General features: G+C 34.4%; 3 protein-coding genes across 3 annotated transcripts; 2 read left to right on the plus strand and 1 right to left on the minus strand.

Annotated features, from left to right (window-relative positions):
- Window positions 1-296: 296 nt before the first annotated feature.
- Window positions 297-3,753, plus strand: LOC108806546 (NEDD8-activating enzyme E1 regulatory subunit AXL). The gene is made up of 14 exons (XM_018578689.2): window positions 297-451; window positions 532-704; window positions 782-945; window positions 1,274-1,384; window positions 1,478-1,557; window positions 1,667-1,817; window positions 1,892-1,985; window positions 2,188-2,276; window positions 2,365-2,438; window positions 2,533-2,695; window positions 2,774-2,859; window positions 2,995-3,078; window positions 3,156-3,339; window positions 3,424-3,753. The coding sequence occupies exons 1-14, from the start codon at window positions 384-386 to the stop codon at window positions 3,505-3,507; spliced, it is 1,605 nt and encodes a 534-aa protein (XP_018434191.1). The 5' UTR covers window positions 297-383; the 3' UTR covers window positions 3,508-3,753.
- A 154-nt stretch (window positions 3,754-3,907) lies between these two features.
- LOC108808709 (protein RRP6-like 3) lies at window positions 3,908-6,118 on the minus strand. The gene is given in 12 exon segments (XM_056987418.1): window positions 3,908-4,729; window positions 4,816-5,064; window positions 5,066-5,134; window positions 5,136-5,202; window positions 5,204-5,329; window positions 5,402-5,442; window positions 5,444-5,506; window positions 5,508-5,531; window positions 5,533-5,865; window positions 5,867-5,907; window positions 5,910-5,999; window positions 6,103-6,118. Coding segments are annotated over 12 exon segments (1,290 nt in total). The 3' UTR covers window positions 3,908-4,558.
- A 1,930-nt stretch (window positions 6,119-8,048) lies between these two features.
- On the plus strand, window positions 8,049-8,789 carry LOC108808707 (uncharacterized). The gene has a single exon (XM_018580817.1). The coding sequence runs from the start codon at window positions 8,049-8,051 to the stop codon at window positions 8,787-8,789; it is 741 nt and encodes a 246-aa protein (XP_018436319.1).
- The last annotated feature ends 10,654 nt before the right edge of the window (window positions 8,790-19,443 follow it).

The raw sequence follows: 19,443 nt of genomic DNA on the forward strand, positions 1-19,443 counted from the left end.
TCACAGATTTTTTAATTTATATGTCATATATTTATGATTTGTGAATAATTTTTTTTTTTTTTTTTTTTTTGAATTGAATGTTAAATTTAATTCAAAAGAAAAAGACCTTTGTACATCAAGTGTAACCTCATCCAAATTTTAAAACAAGCTTAAAACTTCAAACAGAACAACTTTTTAACTATCTAAATGTATTGTTATTTTAATAAATTCCTCTAAATGTATTGTTATTTTTTGAACAAAATTTTAATAAATTCCTCTAAATATTGTTATCTATCAGAATTAAGAAAAGAGGCAACTTGGCAAAGGATTCTCATAAAGCCCCAACCTTTTTTTCTTTTCTCCCTACCACCTCTTTGCCTCTCTCTCTCTACTGAAGAACCTTGATGGAAAGAGACGAGCAAGAAGCAACAATGTCCGAGCCCACGAAAACCAAGTACGATCGTCAACTCAGGTAACCCTCCTCTAACCCCTTCCTTGACTTCTCCTCCTCCAATCGTTCAAAGTCTTCATCTTTCCCCCTCCTAATCGCAGGATTTGGGGAGAAGTAGGTCAAGCGGCTCTGGAAAGCGCGAGCATATGTTTGCTCAACTGTGGCCCTACCGGCTCCGAAGCCCTCAAGAATCTCGTTCTCGGTGGGATCGGAAGCATCACCCTCGTCGACGGATCCAAAGTTGAAATTGGAGACCTTGGCAACAACTTTATGGGTAGTTAATTACTCCATTCTCTTCTCTCTCTTACAAAGCAATGTGTATTTGATGATTGTGTTTATGTTTTTACAAAGTGGATAAGAATAGTGTTGGTGAGTCCAAAGCCAAGACTGTCTGTGCATTTCTTCAAGAGCTTAACGATGCTGTGAAGGCCAACTTTGTTGAGGATAATCCAGACTCTTTGATACTCTCTGACCCGTCTTTCTTCTCCCAGTTCACTCTCGTTATCGCCACTCAGGTAACGAAAGAAAAGAGGTGTTCTTGCTCCTTAAGCATGTTTAACCTTCTCTTCCAAGAAAGTTTGTTGCAGTTTTTTTAGACTGCAAATGTTGTTAGTTTTTGATGGTCCATTGAATCCTTAGGGGTCTCTCAGATTGAGAGTCTGAATTTTAAATCAAAGAGCCGCATTTATATCATCCTTTGGTTCTATTAGACCCCATTGCATGAAAGTTTCAGTTTCAATAAGCCACAGAACTTATCTTTAGGATCAGTACGCATGATAGTTTCTACCTCTAGTTTTTGTTAAACAGATTTCCTTATTAGTTAACCCCACGTGTTGAATGTAGCTAGTGGAAGATTCAATGGTGAAACTAGATAGAATCTGCCGTGAAGCAAATGTCATGCTGGTTTTTGCTCGCTCCTATGGCCTTACTGGTCTTGTTCGTATCAGTGTCAAGGTAAGATTATGTGTCTAACCCAACTCTATTTTATAAAAAAACTATCTATTACTCTCTTGTGTTGCTAAGTCGTGTCTTTACTCGCCTATTCAGGAGCACACCATTATCGATTCAAAGCCTGATCATTTTCTTGATGATCTCCGCTTGAATAATCCCTGGCCTGAACTCAAGAGGTACACTGCTTCCATCTACTCGGTCATTATCTTGTTTTGGCATCCTTTTAACCTTGTGAGTTGATGAGTACGTAATCGTGTTACTCGAAATGTGATGTGTGACCGGCAGGTTTGTGGAGACCATTGATCTAAAAACACCAGATCCCATCGCTCATAAGCACATTCCTTACGTGGTCATTCTTGTCAAGATGGCTGATGAATGGGCTAAAACCCATAGCAACAACCTTCCCTCGACCAGGGAAGAGAAAAAGGAGTTTAAGGTATTCAGCAAACAGCTATCTGTCTTGTGAGTCCCTGTTCTAATCTATATTCCTTTTTCCCTTTTAAATCTTAGGATTTAGTCAAGTCCAAGATGGTATCGATGGATGAAGATAACTACAAAGAAGCTGTTGAAGCCACTTTCAAAGTTTTTGCTCCTCGAGGAATCAGTGAGTATACATCTTCCGTTTCTTTACAATATATGTTTGGATATAATGAAACTGGTTCAGTGTTTTGACAACACCAAGAAGAACCATAATGCATATTCATAATATATGAAAAAAGGTTACCAAGTCCGATTTCAATATAACCAAACCTGTTTTTTTTTTTTAAGAAAAAATAACCAAACCTGTTTTATTTTATTTTTTTCAGGCAAAGAGATTGAAGAAATTATTAATGATAGTTATGCTGAAGTTGGCTCAAACTCCTCAGCTTTTTGGGTAATGGTAGCAGCTCTCAAGGTTGGTAACTTGAAAATAGTTGAGAACGTGTGTTGGGATTTTACTTTATTAGATTTATTACCTATTTGCTTGTATACGTCACCTGCAGGAGTTCATTTCAAATGAAGGTGATGGGGAGGCACCACTGGAAGGTTCCATGCCCGATATGACATCTTCCACAGAGTTAGTTCTCATGTTCTTCCGTTTCAGGGGAGGGCTGATATTAATCCCTAACCTTTTATCAAATTAATATATAAGCTGTATTTATCTTTTGCAGACACTACATCAATTTGCAGAAAATCTACCAAACAAAAGCTGAAGCTGATTGCCTATCCATGGAGCAAAGAGTGAAACACATTCTAGCTAAAGTTGGTCGAGATCCAAGTAGTATCTCAAAACAAACTATCAAGAGCTTCTGCAAGAATGCAAGAAAACTTAAGGTGAAACTTCTTGTACTATTGTATGATTAAAACCGATTGAATAAGAGTAAAAAAAGCATTGGGATATGAAACTTGTAGGTATGCAGATATCGTATGATAGAGGATGAGTTCAGCAATCCTTCTGCAACAGAACTACATAAGTGTTTGGCTAGTGAGGATTACAGGTGCGAATATCTTTGTCGAAATTGATATTTTCCATATGACCACAGACACTGTGATAGTTAATAGTACTGGAGGAGTATGCTTGTTGTTAGCTCTGGAGGCTCTTACCGCTTTTTGTGTGTGTTTACCTCTCGCAGTAGCGCAATTGGATTTTATATTCTTCTCAGAGCTGTTGATAGTTTTGCTGCGACGTATAAGAAGTTTCCTGGACAGTTTGATGGGTAAGAGTTGGATTTTTTGTATCCTGAGCAAATTTGGCGTTGTCAAGCTATTTATTATTAACATATCGAGTTTACAGTGGAGATACAGAAGAGGACGCATCTCGGTTAAGAACTACTGCGCTGAGTCTTATTAGCGAAATGGGTTGTGACGGCTATGAACTTCCGGAAGCGCTTTGCAATGAGATGTGCAGATTTGGCGCTGCAGAGCTTCACGTGGTTGCTGCTTTCGTTGGAGGAATCGCATCTCAAGAAGTAATCAAGGTTCGTTTTTATATCCCTGCTGCCTCCTCTCAAAATTGTGTGATTTTGAAGCTAGGCGTCTTACCTTTTTCAAATGTTTTGCAGCTCATTACGAAGCAGTTTGTTCCAATGTTGGGAACTTTCGTTTTCAACGGGATTGATCACAACTCTCAGTCATTGACGTTATAGAAGATTCTTAGAGACACTGGTGGCGGTGGCTACTGACAACTCCAACTCTACTTTCTCATTCTCAACTCGAGTTGAAAAAAGTACTTTTAAATACAGTTTGGAGTTTTCATTTCTGTCATTGCATCAGACTGATTACATCTTATTTCTAGAACCATATAACAGTTTGGAATTCCTGATGAAATGTATCTTCTGATTCTTGAGCCGCGGTTTCAAAACCGAAGAGCTAGTGTTACATATTACTTATTAGCCTTGTTTCTTACTATCGTCTCAAGATAAGGTTGCTAACTTAAACAAAGTACAGAGGCCTACAAAAGAATAACACAACAAACATCTGAAGAGACTTGTTTAGTGATTGATGGCAAAAAGAACACAGATGTAACAGCAACAGATTAAGCCACACGGTTGAGATGAGTTACTCGGCTGAGTGTCTCTTTGAGGGATTATAAACGTTGAACTCTCCAAAGTCTCTTCGGCCACTGGTAACAAAACAATCAAACCCAACCCTTGTAAAGAACAAGGTCCACACAAATTTGCTTTAGTTTTGACACCAAAGTTGTCTGTCATAAAGCATCCAAACATTAAACCCCCCCCCCCCCCCCAAGGGAGTGAAGGCAACTGTCGGTAAGTATTGCGATGTAAACCCCCAAAGTTGTGTATCCACCTTTGGCAGAAATCCCTTGCACCATCCTCTCCATGTTCCCTTAAGAGATACTCCACAACCTGTTTCCCGTGCGGTCCATGTCCTAGCAAGGGGAGTTTCGAGTTCTGTTGCTGCGATGTATTTCCATTACACTTAGTATCATTTAGCTCTAAAGCTCCATCTCCTCCACTATCATCTGCAACTATCCTACTTTCTTCATTTTTGTCTTTCTCAGAATCTCCAAGAGCTTCCTCGCCATGTTCTTCAACTGAACAAGATTTTAAAAAAAAACTGTTTGCATCATCAGTACATATATCATTATGCATAGCCTTTATCACCTAAACAGGTTTTGAAGAAACCATGACAACATTATATATATATATATATATATATATCATATGATACTGGTTGCTACTGGTTTCTTGTTTGCCCATATGAGCAACCTCTGCAGAATATTTGAGAGAGACACCTTTCTTTCTTTCTTTCGAGTTTGCGTCTCTCGTGAGGGCTCAACCCAATGAGCAGAGCTCTCTCCAAATCTTCTTCAGATATGTCCCGTCCACCTTAATAACTCTTTACAGTCTACATTCCGCATCCAAACACACAAACATATAAGAATGTTTGGTCTTATATCAATCGCTTGAAAGGATAAGAATGATGATTCTTGCCTGCAACAATTCCTCATGGCGACTAGATGGCATTCTATTCCCATGTCTCAAGAGCGCCATTGCTGCTGTTCTAAGATGTAACGGAGAGACACCAGCATCCTCAACGTTATTACCCCTTGATTCATCACACTCCAACAGAAGATGCTGCCCTTGTGCTTCTTTTGAATCAAGTACTCTACGAACAAAAAGAGGAATGCCAAACTCTATAGCGACTTGTCTCTTGTACCTCTCTGCAGCAGCATGCGCAACTTTCATGACAGCCCACACAGATTAGAACTATATCATGAGACCTGTGACTTTTTAAATGCTCTGGAAAATGAAACTCTATAGCAAGAAGGTATTATCCCGTAATGCAGATAGTGATTCCCTTCTCCACATCCAACACATGTTCTTCTTGGTCTGAATGTAAAAGCCATTCCCTTCATCTTCTGGACGACGTCCTTTAGGTTCGAACAAAATCATTATCGCAGGTGCTTCTTCTTGAACTAGCTTCGCAAGACCACGGTTCAGATACCTGTAATGTAACAACAAAGTTATAACAAGAGGTGTGTCTTGAATCAAAATACAACAATAGCTCATCGTTTACCACTCAAGCTTTCTTCTATCGCAGTAGCATAGCAACCGTCCTATCATTTGCGTTTATTCTGTAGTTGTGATAAACAGGAGCCTTGCAAGAAAACTTCTTGGCAAAAAAGATCTCTCGATGACTTCCGAGTGGACACCAAAGTTTTTCTTATGACCATTTTGCTTGAGACCAGAGTGGACACCGAGTTTTGTCTTGAAGTTTATCAAAAGGGAATAGTTGAAGACAGAAACTGGACATAACATTTCTCAAGAACTAGTGGTAAAAAGAGCATCCAGTTTAGCTAACTTGTCCCTAGTCATTTGATAAACATCATCCAAATGACTACAAACAACAGAAGATGGAGACGACTGAATTGAGAAACTCAAGCTTGGTGAAGACTCTGTAGCCAAATCAGCTTGAGCTATCGAATCATACACTTCATCAGTTGTTGTAGGCTGCTTACAGGCAAGAGCAACAATAGCTTGCGTCTGAGAGTACATATCGCGTGCTTTCATCATGAATTTTTTGGTTTCTTTGGTGTACAACTGGAAACAGATCATGTTTGATCGTTTAATAGCCTCGAGAAGATAATGGAACTTCTCATCCGGGGTAGATGAATCTTCTGATACATTAATATTTTAGAATATGGTTCGTTATAATCATGTTATGTAGTTGACATTATCTCCATACATTATTGAAGTTTAGTGTTAAGCTCTCTTTACAAATTGAAGTGGACATCTCATGGAACATCACTAGTGATTAAAAGTAATATCCGATCCTATTGGGTCCAAAATAAATAAATAAGCGTGTCTGAATACCAAATGCTAAATTTTAATTATCAGCTTTATTACTACAAAAAGGAAAAATAAATGAAAGAAAGACAAATAAAAAGGGTATTTACCTGATTTAATGTAGTTGAATAGTGTCTTTAATACTTATTTATTATTCAGTTGTGAATCTATATTATTAAAAGAGAAGTACACTTTAAAAATGATCCTTAGTTTTTCAAGTTATTTACAATGGCATGCCACTGAGAATATTAATTAAACTTCCTATAAAAATGTTTGTCTTAACCAGTTTATTAAATGTGTCTTTATCACTCTGTTTATTTATAGATAGTTTCTATTTTAATGTTTGTCTTTTTGAATTTAGTTAATGTGTTGTCCTAAAACAAAATTTAACTTCTCTTGTATTAAATAAATTCCAAAATTATATATTTGTTATCATAAAAAAAAATCTAGGATATTAATTTTGAAATTATTTATTGTAGTAAAATAAAATTTAACTTCCATTCTCTATTAAAATAATTTCAAGTTTAAATTGAATTTCCCTTTTCATCTAAATCAATGTTTATTCACCTCACATAGAGCTAGGTCTCAATAAGTCTAAAAAATTATCGTATGAATAAATTATCTATGTTTTCTTTCCAGTAAAATCTGTTTAACTGAACTTGCAGAGTACTCAATATTAAATATAAGATTAAGTAAATAGTTAAGAATGAGGCAATTGCCTATATTCTTGCTAACTACAATATTTTTAGGAAACAATTGATTTGCTTTATAAATGTTATGGACATTTATTAATTAACTATGTGTAACTAGACATGCAAACAATATACTTTGAAACAGAATGAAAAATAAACCAATTATTTCAAAAAAGATTTAATTACTCCATACCTTGATTCGTAAAGAAAAAACATCAGATTCACAAAGATAAAACATTAGACCCTCGATTAATGAGTTTTGAAATCGTCATCGCCATGGGAGAACACCGAAAGTCGGGATATTTCTTTTTTTCATTCTTCACAATTTTTTTCTAAACACCGAACGGTTACAAAACAAAATTGTCGGTTAGAATAAGAGAGGAGAGTCATGAGCCACTAGACCAACTTAATTTGACCTAAAACACTATGGCCCTAACAAAAAATATAATAACAATGAGCCAATTTTGATTTATATATGACTCAAAGTCATTTATTTCAACCTATTTTAAATTAACTAAATTGATTTATATATTTCATATATAATCTATCATTGTTCACTTTAAGCTTTCTTTATAATAAAAAAAAAGTTCACACATTTGATTGTTTTTTAAAAATTCAAAAAGAACTCAATGTATCACAAGTAACTATTAACAAATACATCATTTAGTGTAAATCAAAAATTAAAAAATTAAATAAACACCCGTCCGGCCGGACGGGTCATGGTCTAGTTATATAATTATTACATCAGTTAACTTCACTACGAACCATTACGCTAAAACTTCTATAAACTAATAAATTTCGCCGGTTCCAGTTTGGACTGGTTCAAAATTTGACAAAAATCGATAAAATAATAAGATAATAATTTTTAAAAACAAATTGTGTAAATATGATCTTATTAAAATTATAAATTAATAATTTATGTATAAATATTTTGTATAAGTAAGAACCTATTATTATATTGTTTATTTTATATTCAAATTATTTTTATATTTTCTTAACATTTAATATATTTTGATGATAACAAGCAATCTAGGATCATGGATGTGGAAGAAATTGCTACACCTTCGACCCTTGGCAATGCAATTATCTAAAGTGGAGATAAGAAATGGAGCTAGCTCGTCTTTTTGGTTTGACAAATGGTCTCACTTGGGTAGATTGATTGATTTAACAGGAGAGAGATGCACTATGGATCTTGGCATCCCTATTCACACTACGGTTGAGGGGGCTATCCAAATGTATAGAGCAAGGAGGCATAGAGTTAACACCTTAAGGATGATTGAGCGAGAAATTCTGGAGGTGAGAAGCAGAGGTCTGTCGGATGAGGAAGATATTTATCTTTGGAAACGGGATAATGGAGACTATAAAGAGGATTTCAGAACTTCGCAAACTTGGAATCTGATTCGGGATCGTTCTCCAAAGGTTTTATGGGCTAAGGGAATTTGGCTATCTGAAGCTACTCCGAAATTTGCTTTCATTACTTGGTTGGCGATGCACAACAGGTTAGCTACAGGAGATAGGATTCTTCTATGGAATTCTCAAGCTGTATCGACTTGTTGGCTGTGTAAAACAACAATGGAGACGAGGGATCATATCTTTTTTGACTGCAGTTATTCTAAAGAAGTGTGGTATGGTGTAGTGAAGAATATGGCAGGTTCAAGGAGAGTTCATCAATGGACTGATGCAGTTCAGGTGGTGATTAAGGGGCTGCAAAACAGAGATTTATCAATCCTGTTCAGATATTGCTTTCAAGCTGTGATATATGCACTTTGGCACGAGCGGAATGTGAGGAGTGTGGGAGATCCTTCTGTTCCTGTTTCGTGTCTAGTGAATCGCCTTGATAAGCAAATCAGAAATAGGATTACTACTCTTAGAAGGAAGGGGAAGAAATATGAGAAGACTATGGAAGTGTGGTTTGGAAGAAGTTGAGTTTCATTTTGGTTTCTTTCTAAAAAATTATGTCCCCTAGCTATGAATTTTTCCACTCTTTTTCCCACATTAGAGTTTTGTCCCAATTGGGTTTTCTCTAATGGGGGTTTTAATGAGGGAAATTTCATAGCATTTCCAAATTTTGACTTGTTCCATATGGTCAAATTTGAGGGGGATCTTAGTTTTTTCTTTGATATGTTGCTCTTATGAAAGTTTTAGCTTCTTGTTTTTTTTCTTTTGAGTCTTTTGTTTCCTTTAGATTCATCTCTTGTTGCACTTGTTGTAAAAATGTTTTTTTTTTGTTTGAATAAAATTTAACATTCTTTTAAAAATATATATATATATATATTTTGATGAAATTTAGTAACATTCTATCTAAGACCACGCTTAAGTTCTTTGCAACATATATTATATACACCAAATAATATAATAAAATTAATATAAATATCAAATTTCAAAAAAAATAACAATGAATGTCTATACACTAAAATCAAATATTTTTTATCTTAGAATAAATATATCTTAAAATAAGAAATCTAAATAAAAAACTATCGTAAATAAATATCTCTATAAATTAATAAAATTTCAAAGTTCTAACATTATTAATTTATAGAGGTTCTACAGTATATTGTTGTATAAAAATCTATGTTAAACTATTCTACTTATATCTTGTTAGAGATTGTTTTTATAAAAGCATCTAAAAAAACTCTATTTTGAAGTTACAAAACTTCATATTTGAAGTTTAAAGGTAGTCTTCTCCAAAAGTAAAACTTCAAACTTAACTTCAAAAATATTTATATTTTATACTATAGTCCTTATATTTTGTGATACTTAATTTAAGTTTATAAAACTTTATAAATAAATAGCACATATACTAAAATATTATAGCAATATTAATTAATAAAATGTTACACTAAAATATAAATTTTACATAGAAATACATAATTAAATGTTAAATTAAAAATAAAATACCACATTATTCTACAATTTTTTTTAATACTCACATATATGATCAATTGGTGCATTTGTTAAGTTTCTTTTGTAATATTTTTTTTTATCTAAATCTAGTTTTGAAAAAAAAAACTTATTTTAAAGTTTTAAATTTATGTGTAAAATTTAAAATTATTAAAGAAAATTTGAAATATTTATGAGTTATAAAAAAGATAAAATATTTAAGAATTATAAATGTAATATGTAATTGTAAATACCAAAATGCAAATAAAATATGAAACTTCAAATTTGAAGTTTTGAGTAATGACACTCTATATTTAAAGATTCACTATTCAAAACTTTAAATTTGAAATTTTTAGAATAAAAACTTTTATAAAATGTATTTTGGAGATGTTCAAAGTTTTTCTCTGCTGACCTGCAAAGCGACAAATCGTACATTCTAAATTTTGAATCTTATATCAAATGCAAGAACATTAATGAAACAGTTGGTTGACAATTGGATTAATAACCCTTCCACTAATGGACAGTGTTTAGTCCCAAAATTATATAACAGAGTTTCAATACAAAATATAACATCTTACACTATCAAAGTGTTGACGAAGATATGGAAAGATGTTATGTACGACAACATTGTAGTAGATAAGTCGAGCATAAATACAGTTGAAGGGATTTGGGGCCATTGACAGTGAGAGAACAGTGTTTGTGATTTTTTTTTTTTGTCTGTCCAATGTACTAAGATCAAGTAGGGTCTAGACGAGCTGATTCTCCGGGGAGCATTTCCGTCTGTCCGAGTCTGATCTATATGGGAAAATATGTATCATTTCATCCTAACTTCTTTTGCCAAAGCATCCGCACGACCATTCCTACTTCGAGAAATGTGACTAAGGGTCACATCCTCAAAGTTATCCTGTAGTCGGTAGGACATGTCGATCTCCGTTGCAAAGGTTGGCCATTCTTCCGGATTTGTGGTCATGTCCACTAAGTTCGAACAGTCTGTTTCGAACCGTATCGATGTGAACCTTCTCTCTCATACATGAGATCGCCCAGAATAGACCGTCCATCTCAGTGTTTGTGGTTTATGGGCCTCACTTGTTATTATTTGTTATTTATTACAATAGGACTCCATACCGGTTAGGTTTCATATTTATTTGAGACAAATAAATAAATAAAACGATCAACGTCCAAGAGAAAAATATTCAAATGTACATTAAATTATTAATATTAAATCGGAAATAATAATGATCTACTCTCATGCTGTATTTATCAACAACCCACTATCTTGCACAGAAATTTCATTATATATATCCAAACTTTTGGTCAGCGATATGAACGTAATAAAAATGCTATCGGTGGAAATGGAAACCCAGTGAGTACAGATCTCATCGTCGGCCAAAAGAAAACAATGATTTTAACTCATTTTTGTTTTCTTTCGCAGGCTGTTACTTCATAACTAAATTAATACTATATAAAAATAACACTTTTTCTAATCAAATTTAAAATTTGTAAACCAAAATACTAGGATCATCTTTGCTTATGAGTTTCTTTAGTTTCTAAGCACTATTATATTACTATTTAAAATAACTTAATGTTTAAAAACAAATTACGTACTCAAATAAAAACAGGTGTTATATCTGTTTCTCATTATTTTAAATGTTTTTCCTCATTTATTTAATTTTCATTTTTTGGGTAGTGAAAAAAAATCTTCGAAGAGCTCATATTATTGTCCTACTAAATTCTCCATAACAGTATATGTTTTATATAATTTCCCTTTATTTCTTAGGAATTGAATTTTGTATTTATGTAATGTTGCTTGTGGAGCAATGTAATTATCATCTGTATTATGTTAGTGATCTCTTAATAACTGTTAATATTAAGAAAACAACAGATATGTTACGCCGGATCTAGAATTGTGTGGTGGTACAAACAAATTTTTCATTATATTTTAATTTTTGATGGAGCATTCTATACATCTTGTGGTAATACTAAAGGAAAATACCAAATTAGATGGGAGCACATGCCCTCGTACACCAAACCTTGCGTCCGTCTGATCGAACGATTTTTCTTGGTTAGGAGCAATTCAATTATCTCAAATATTATAATCTATCTACAAATATTGAAAAAACTGTGTGATATGCAATAAAGGGAGCTCGATATACAACGTCGGATTTATTTCGCGATCGTTTTCGGTTCTCTAAAAGCGTGGCACATCTAATAAGAATAAAATCTTTAGCAACTTTGTTTGATCTTTACGTTTCAAGACTAATCTCCGAGACAACGTAGGAGCCATTTTAAAGCGCCTACCTTTATTTCAACTGTCGAGCAAATCACGGACAACATTGCCTGGCTTTCTATATCAAAAGTATATGGTTTTGAATTTCGATTACTCTCATACTTATAACTCTAAAACACGCACAAGTATATCAACAAAAAACCGGACATGTATAAATGTATTATACGATACTAAAAATGTATTATATTTGGAGATGAAAGCCTTTGGGGTTCGTTTGAAGATTATGTAGACCAAACCAACCATTTAAATTAGGTGTTCCTAAAAGCACAAAGTCTCCTCTCTTACAAGCAAAGCACCTAACCTAATCCTCTTAAAGACTCTCACCTACTTAGGGGTGGGCATAATAACCGATACCCGAACCCGAACCCGAACCCGATCCGAAGTAAGTGGTTCGGTTCGGGTTCGGTTAGTGTCAAATACCCGATCGGTTTTCATTCTATCTCTTTTCGGTTAACCGAACCCGATCGGTTATTACCCGATACCCGAACTTAACCGAACATAACCGAAACTAAATAACCCTACCTAACATAGACCTTACCATTTATGATTTTTCCCTTTCCTAAAATCTAGCCTAGAAATCTTCTGCGTCGTTTAGAGTTCCCCAAAATTATCGATTTCCAAATCCTTCATCTATTAAAATTTAATTTCATAAATTGTCAAACTGGAAACTCTTAATATTCTTCCATCTTCTCCGTCTCACTCGGTGACATCCACATCGAGAAAAAAATCTGAGGTGATTTTCTATTTTTTTTTATTGATTTTGTATGTATGATGATTAGTGGTATGATTTCCTTTGACTGTGTTTGTCTGCTGCTTGTAATGATTGTCTGATGACTAAAGCCTTTGAGTCTTATTCAGTTTGTATCACATGCGTAAGATTCTGTTCGAACTTAAACGGTTTGATTTAATTAACTTGTTTCTTGTTTTGTATTTTAGTATATTTCAGTTAATGGATTTAAACTTAAATAATTTGTTTTGTTCGTTTGTTTGTTTTGTGTAGAATGAATCATATGCACGACTGATTTTGACTTTTAAAAAATCCTGGCAAGTTGAGTTCTTAATTTCTCTGTGTTTTAATATTAACAGATGGGTTCATCATCATCTCCCTTTCAAAATAACCAAGGTTTAGATGGAGATGAAGATGGAAATGAGTTCATGACTCAAGATACTGATCATAGAGGGAAAAGGAAGCAATCTGATTCAAATGAAAATAGTGGTGAAGCAGAAGCAAGTAGAGCTAAACGTGTACTTCCTACAAGGTCAGACGTGTGGAGTCATTTCAAAAGACATGAAGATAATAGGAACAAATGCACGTGCAATTACTGTATGAAGCATTTCGCATGTCCAACAAAGTCTGGAACAACAAACTTGCGCAATCATCTTCAGAGTTGTAAGCAGTTTAAGGCATGGGAAGATGGTCAAAAACTTGGGCAAAGCCAACAAGCTATAGATAAAGAAGGTGGTCTGAAGAGTGCCAAAGTTTCAGAGGCTGTTTTTTGGGAAGCAACAAATGAGTTGATTGTACTTTCAGAGTTGCCACTCTCTTTTTCAGAGAGTGTAGGATGGAAACACTTCTGTAAAAAGGTATGAAATTAACAAAAAGAATTATAATGCAATTTTTTATTCAATGTGCGAGTAAATATATATGTCATTTGTGTTTAGATGAACTTGGATGACCCTCAATCACGAAGGACAGTGACAAGAAAAATTGTGGAGATGTATAAGAACAGAAAGGCTGCTCTTAAACAATGGTTCAAATCTAATAAGCAGAGAGTGTCACTGACCACAGACATTTGGACAGCAAAAGTAACAGGTAATGTTTCTCAGTCACCAAAAACAATGGTTATATGTTTCTTATTTTTACTATTGGTTTTGCAGGTTGTAGCTATATGGTTATAACAGCTCATTACGTTGATCCTTCCTGGCGCTTAAAGAAAATGATCATCGGGTTTAAGTATGTCACAGATCACAAAGGTAAAACCATCTCATCTACCCTTTTAGACTGCCTAGCTGAGTGGGGAATAGATAAGGTTTTCTGTGTGACAGTCGACAATGCTACAGCCAACAGCAATGGTTTGATGCATTTTGAACATAGTTTCTCTGCTCTCTCGGATGAGGCACTGGTCATGAAAGGAGAGTTTATGCATATGAGGTGTGCTGGTCACATAATTAATTTGATCGTGAAGGATGGATTAGCTGAAGTAGATGAAAGTATTGTTGCAATCCGCAATGCTATTGCCTATGTGAGATCAGGACCAATTAGGCAGCAGACTTTTGAAGTAAAGGTGGACTCTGGTAAGATGAGAAGAGGAAGCTTGCCACTAGATGTTCTTACTAGGTGGAATTCCACATACTTGATGCTGCAAAGGGCACTTAAGTTTAAGGTTGCATTTGATAAGATGGGTTTTGAGGATAAACCGTACAATGATCATTTCTTGGAGTTTGATAAAGGCAAAAAGAGAGTTGGACCTCCTTCCATGGATGATTGGCGCGCAGTTGAAAGGTTAGAGAAGTTTCTCATGATTTTCTACAACTCCACCTTAGTAGTCTCAGCTTCTACAACTCTAAATGCCCACAAGTGTTACAGTGAGATAGTTAACATCGCATCAAGCTTGAAGATGCTTTGTAGTAGCTATGATACTCAGCTAAAGGTCAAAGCTGAAGAGATGAGTATGAAGTTTGAGAAGTATTGGGATGGGGTGAAAAATATAAACAAGATGTTGATCGTGGCTAGTATCTTTGATCCTTCTAGGAAGATGAAATTTACAAAGTTGTGTTTTGAGGAGCTTTATGGAGAAGATACTGTTGAGGCTAAGCTGCTCCACGATTCAGTTATGACCCTTATGAGTGACTTATTCATTGAGTATAGTGAGAGGAATCGTAAGCAAGCAGAAGCAAGAAGAGGACCATCTCCTTCTCAGTCTCAGTCTTATCAATCTTCACAGTCTTCTGAAGAGCAGTCTACAGACCTTGTTGAAGATGAAATCGGCTATAATAGAATAGAGAGAAGGTACAACAATATGTTAAAGGAGATCAGAGTGAGAGACATAAACGAGTTAGATGCTTATCTTAAAGCTGATGTTGAGGTACCTAATCTGATGGTGGGAACAGATTATGATGTGCTTTCTTGGTGGAAAGTCAACAGTGGCAAGTATCCAATTCTTTCACAGATTGCTCGGGATGTATTTGCTATGCAAGTTTCAACAGTTGCATCTGAAAGTGCATTCAGCACTAGTGGCAGGATAATCGAACCATATAGGAGTTGTTTGACTCATTTCATGGTGGAGGTTTTGATGTGTTTGGAGCAGTGGCTGAAACAGGACCTTAAACTGGATTCAAAGATTCTAACAATTATTCAAATACTTGCGGATGTTGAAGCAGAAGATAAGCTTCAAAGAGGTTTGTGTATTTACTATTTTGTGCTTTGTTTTCCCTTGTTGTATAAGTTAATAACTCTTTGTTTTAATAAAATATTGCAGAGTATGAATCTGCAACACATCAGGATGATTAGAAGAACAAAGCAAATTGTTGCTCGGTTTGTAGGTATTACAAAAGTTACTTGAGTTTGCTACGTGCTTATTGTTCAGTTTTATAATTTGACAAATCTGATTTTTTCTACTTACAGTGTGAAGGATACAAGAAAGCTTTGGGGTTGGAATCGTCATCTATGTTTGGAATTAGAAACTCTTTTAATTTTTTTCAGTTTGTTTGCTTAATCTATGAACTTTATTGATGTTTTCACTATGTTTTTGGACGGATTATGTTGCTTTGTTTCCATTTCATGTGGTTTTAGACTATTATATTATCAGGAAGGTTTTAAAGACAAAACAGAACATGTATTTCAAATTTTTTTTTTTAATATATGGAGTTCGGATATATCCGAAATTAACCGAACCCGAAGTCAAAATACCCGAACCCGACCCGAAATTAGAAAATACCCGAACGGGTTTTATACTCCTATACCGAAATACCCGAACATCCGAAATACCCGATCCGAACCCGAACGGGTACCCGAACGCCCACCCCTATCACCTACCGAAGTAAACCTATTTTGACCGGTTTAATAATCCCAATTTGATCCAAATTTTGGTTCTTCTCGATATTGGGATTCACTAACCAATTCAAAATAACCTACCATGGTTTGTGTAGTAAACGAGGTAACTGGTTATGTTCACTCGCCCGATAACTTGAACAACTAAACCGGTTTACACATTAATATTGGTTAGTGAATATTCCTCTTTTTTAACGAGTTAGTGAATATTCCATAACATTATCAATTAAGCATAACTGGGTTATCTATTATATTAAAAGAAAAGTCACAATCTTGATTCATATGTGATTTTTTTTAAAATAGACCTTTAACTAGAAATCACTTACCATTCATTAATTATTAAACATATGGTTCAATAATATATCATTCTTAATAAATTATTCCTAAAAATCATGATTGGTTAACAAACACATATTTGAACACTTAATAAATAATTCATATTGGTATAATTTAGATAAACCATTGTATTAGGATGTTTTGGTAGGAATAATATATGTGAGAGTATACGATTGGGATACACCATCGTATAGTATAGTTGAAATAACTATCAAACCATAAAACTAATTGTATGCAAACCATTTCAACTAAAATTAACCCGTAAACATCTGTTTAATTATATTATTGTAATCATTAAAACATTATAAATGCATGCTCAATCTTTATATATATTGGTAAGCTAAATAAGGAAATAATGATCCAAAAATATATATTATATAGAAGAAAATACAAATATATGTGAAATTTTGAAACAACGTATTCAACAAAAAAAGGCAAAATTATTATGTTTTAAAAAGTGATAGACACACCTCGTATATATTATAATATATACTAATTTAAAATTAAAAATAAAATGTTTATATAAAAATAAAATGAAAACAAATACTTGCACGGTTGTGCGGGTCGAAATCTAGTTAAGATTAAAAAAATAAAAAAATAAATAAAAACACATAAAAGAGCAAGGCCTACCTTTCATGAATGATTTTAACAAATTGACAGTATGTGCATATGTTGGTGCATATGTACGTTGTACATACTTAAATGACACTCTACATTACCTGAATTATTGGAGCATATGTATTAATTAATGTATACATATAAAATACATGTATGATGTACATTCACATGTTTATGCATCTGTAACGTAGCTTTCTACTTCACTTTTTGGTATGCGATTATAATTTGATTCGTTTGACTTACTCGTAATACGTAAACATTAATATAAATCTGCATATACGAACTGATTGGTTTATGGTGACTCAAAATTGTTTTGTATTAATAAATTAAATTTCAGGTAATTATACAAATGAAAAGTAACGCATCCATGAAAGACAAAAAGAAACATAAAAATATTTTGGGATTCCACGGGCTCCGGACAACACTTATCAAGGAGAGATCTGAAAATAAGATAAAATAAAGAAACCCTAAAATAAATTTGGATAGCATTGATCCAATCAAATTCAGTTTGTTCATCTAAGATCATCTCAAAAAAATACTATATAATTTTAAATATGAAATTTTTTGTTCTTCAAAAAAAAAATTAAACTTCAAATATAGAGTGTTACTATTCAAAACTTAAATTTAAAGTTTCATATTTTTCATTGCATCTTGGTTCTTACATTTATATATTATATTTATAATTCTTAAATATTTTGTTCTTTAATATTTTTAATCTTTCAAAATTTTATAACTCATAAATATTTCAAATATGCTTTTATAATTTTAATTTCTACAAATAAAAGTAAATAAAAACTTTAAAATAAGTTCTTTTTCAAAACTAGATTTAGATAACAACAATATTAGAAAATAAAGTTAACAAAATTACTAATTTATAGAATAATGTAGTAATTTACTTGTAATTTGATATTTAATTATGTAATTCTATGTAAAATTATATATTTTACTGTATCATTTTGTTAATTAATATTTTTATAATATTTTTATATATGTGCTATTTATTTATAAAGTTTTATGAATTTAGATTAAATATCATAAATATAAAGACCATAACATAAAATATAAAAAATTGAAATTAAGTTTGAAATTTTATATTTGGGAGAAGACTAACTTAAAATTTTAGATATAAAATTTTGCAAATTTTAAAATAGAGTGTTTTCTTGGAGATGTTCTATTTGAACAGACTCCTGGGGATAATACCAAGGCTCATGGGCACAAGCATCAATGTAATATTTTTTACATGAACTTTTTTTTTACTTCAGAAATGTCCATGAGAGTATCGTCACTATAGATTAAAGAACTACTTATTTAAAGGGGGTCCAGAAATTAATGAGTGTGACATAGACTGTCATGTATGCTCTCGTACAACGTATGTGTGTTCGTTCCCTAGGACATAAGTCCCTTAACATATATCCAAAAGGGTACCAAAATAAAATACCATAAACCTGACATAACAAAAGTAGTAATGCGTGTACATTTTGCTGAAGCTAGATTGATAATATTATCATAGTCACGAGACGGAGAGAGAAGGGAGAGAAGAGAGAGAAAGTAAATCGAAGTTTGGATCCGGCGGTCGGTCGGTGCGTGAGCGTCTATGCCGCCGCCGGCGTCCGTTTTCTTTTCAGCTAATAACAGCAGTCTGTTGTCCTCCCCCCTGTTTTTTCGGCTTTCACCTCCGCCTTATCCGAACTCTGGTCAGCCATCAAACGGTGGTTCTGCTCTTGGAGTAACGACGCGGCGGCGGAGTTATGATGATGCGGTGGAGACACGTTTAGTTCGAGTTTTCTTCCGGGAGGTGGAGGCTCCCTCAGCTCCGTCGACGCCAGTCTCTGTCTCCGCGACGGGGAAGCTTCTGCAGTTCCGCCGTCGTCGGCTTTTGTCTCCGGGGTGTGAAGGTCTCATCTGTCTTGCGCTGCCAGCTCTCGGCTCCTAAGCTTTTAGGGTTTAAATCTTTACTTTTATTTTCTTTTCGGTTCCTGTGGTTTGGATGTTTGTGGCCTCGGTGGAGGTGGATGAAGGGCTCCGATGGTTAGATCGGGCTTGCATGCGACCTTTTCTTCCGAGTGTGTACGGTCAACGGTTGTGGATGACATCTCGCAGCGGCGATCGATGCTTTCCGGTTATGGCCACTCGAGATAGGAAAAGGGTTCGTGGTGGTGACGTTTGGAGTTGGAGAGCTTCGGTTTGGTTCCGGTGAACCGAGGAGCGGTTCTCCGGTGATAGCGAGAAACGGTGGTGATGTGACGCCTGTGTGACGCGTGTCCCTTGCGGTAGAGGAGGCGTACACGTGTCCTGTTCTTTTCAGATTAGATCTGTGCGCGGCTGCATCTCGAGGTCCCCGTAGCGCTAGGGTTTCGGTGGTTTGGGTTGGGCTGTAGGCCCAGTTTCGTTGTAATTTTGGGCCCGCT

Source organism: Raphanus sativus, chromosome 6, assembly GCF_000801105.2.
Source record: "Raphanus sativus cultivar WK10039 chromosome 6, ASM80110v3, whole genome shotgun sequence".
Taxonomy (NCBI): Eukaryota; Viridiplantae; Streptophyta; class Magnoliopsida; order Brassicales; family Brassicaceae; genus Raphanus; species Raphanus sativus.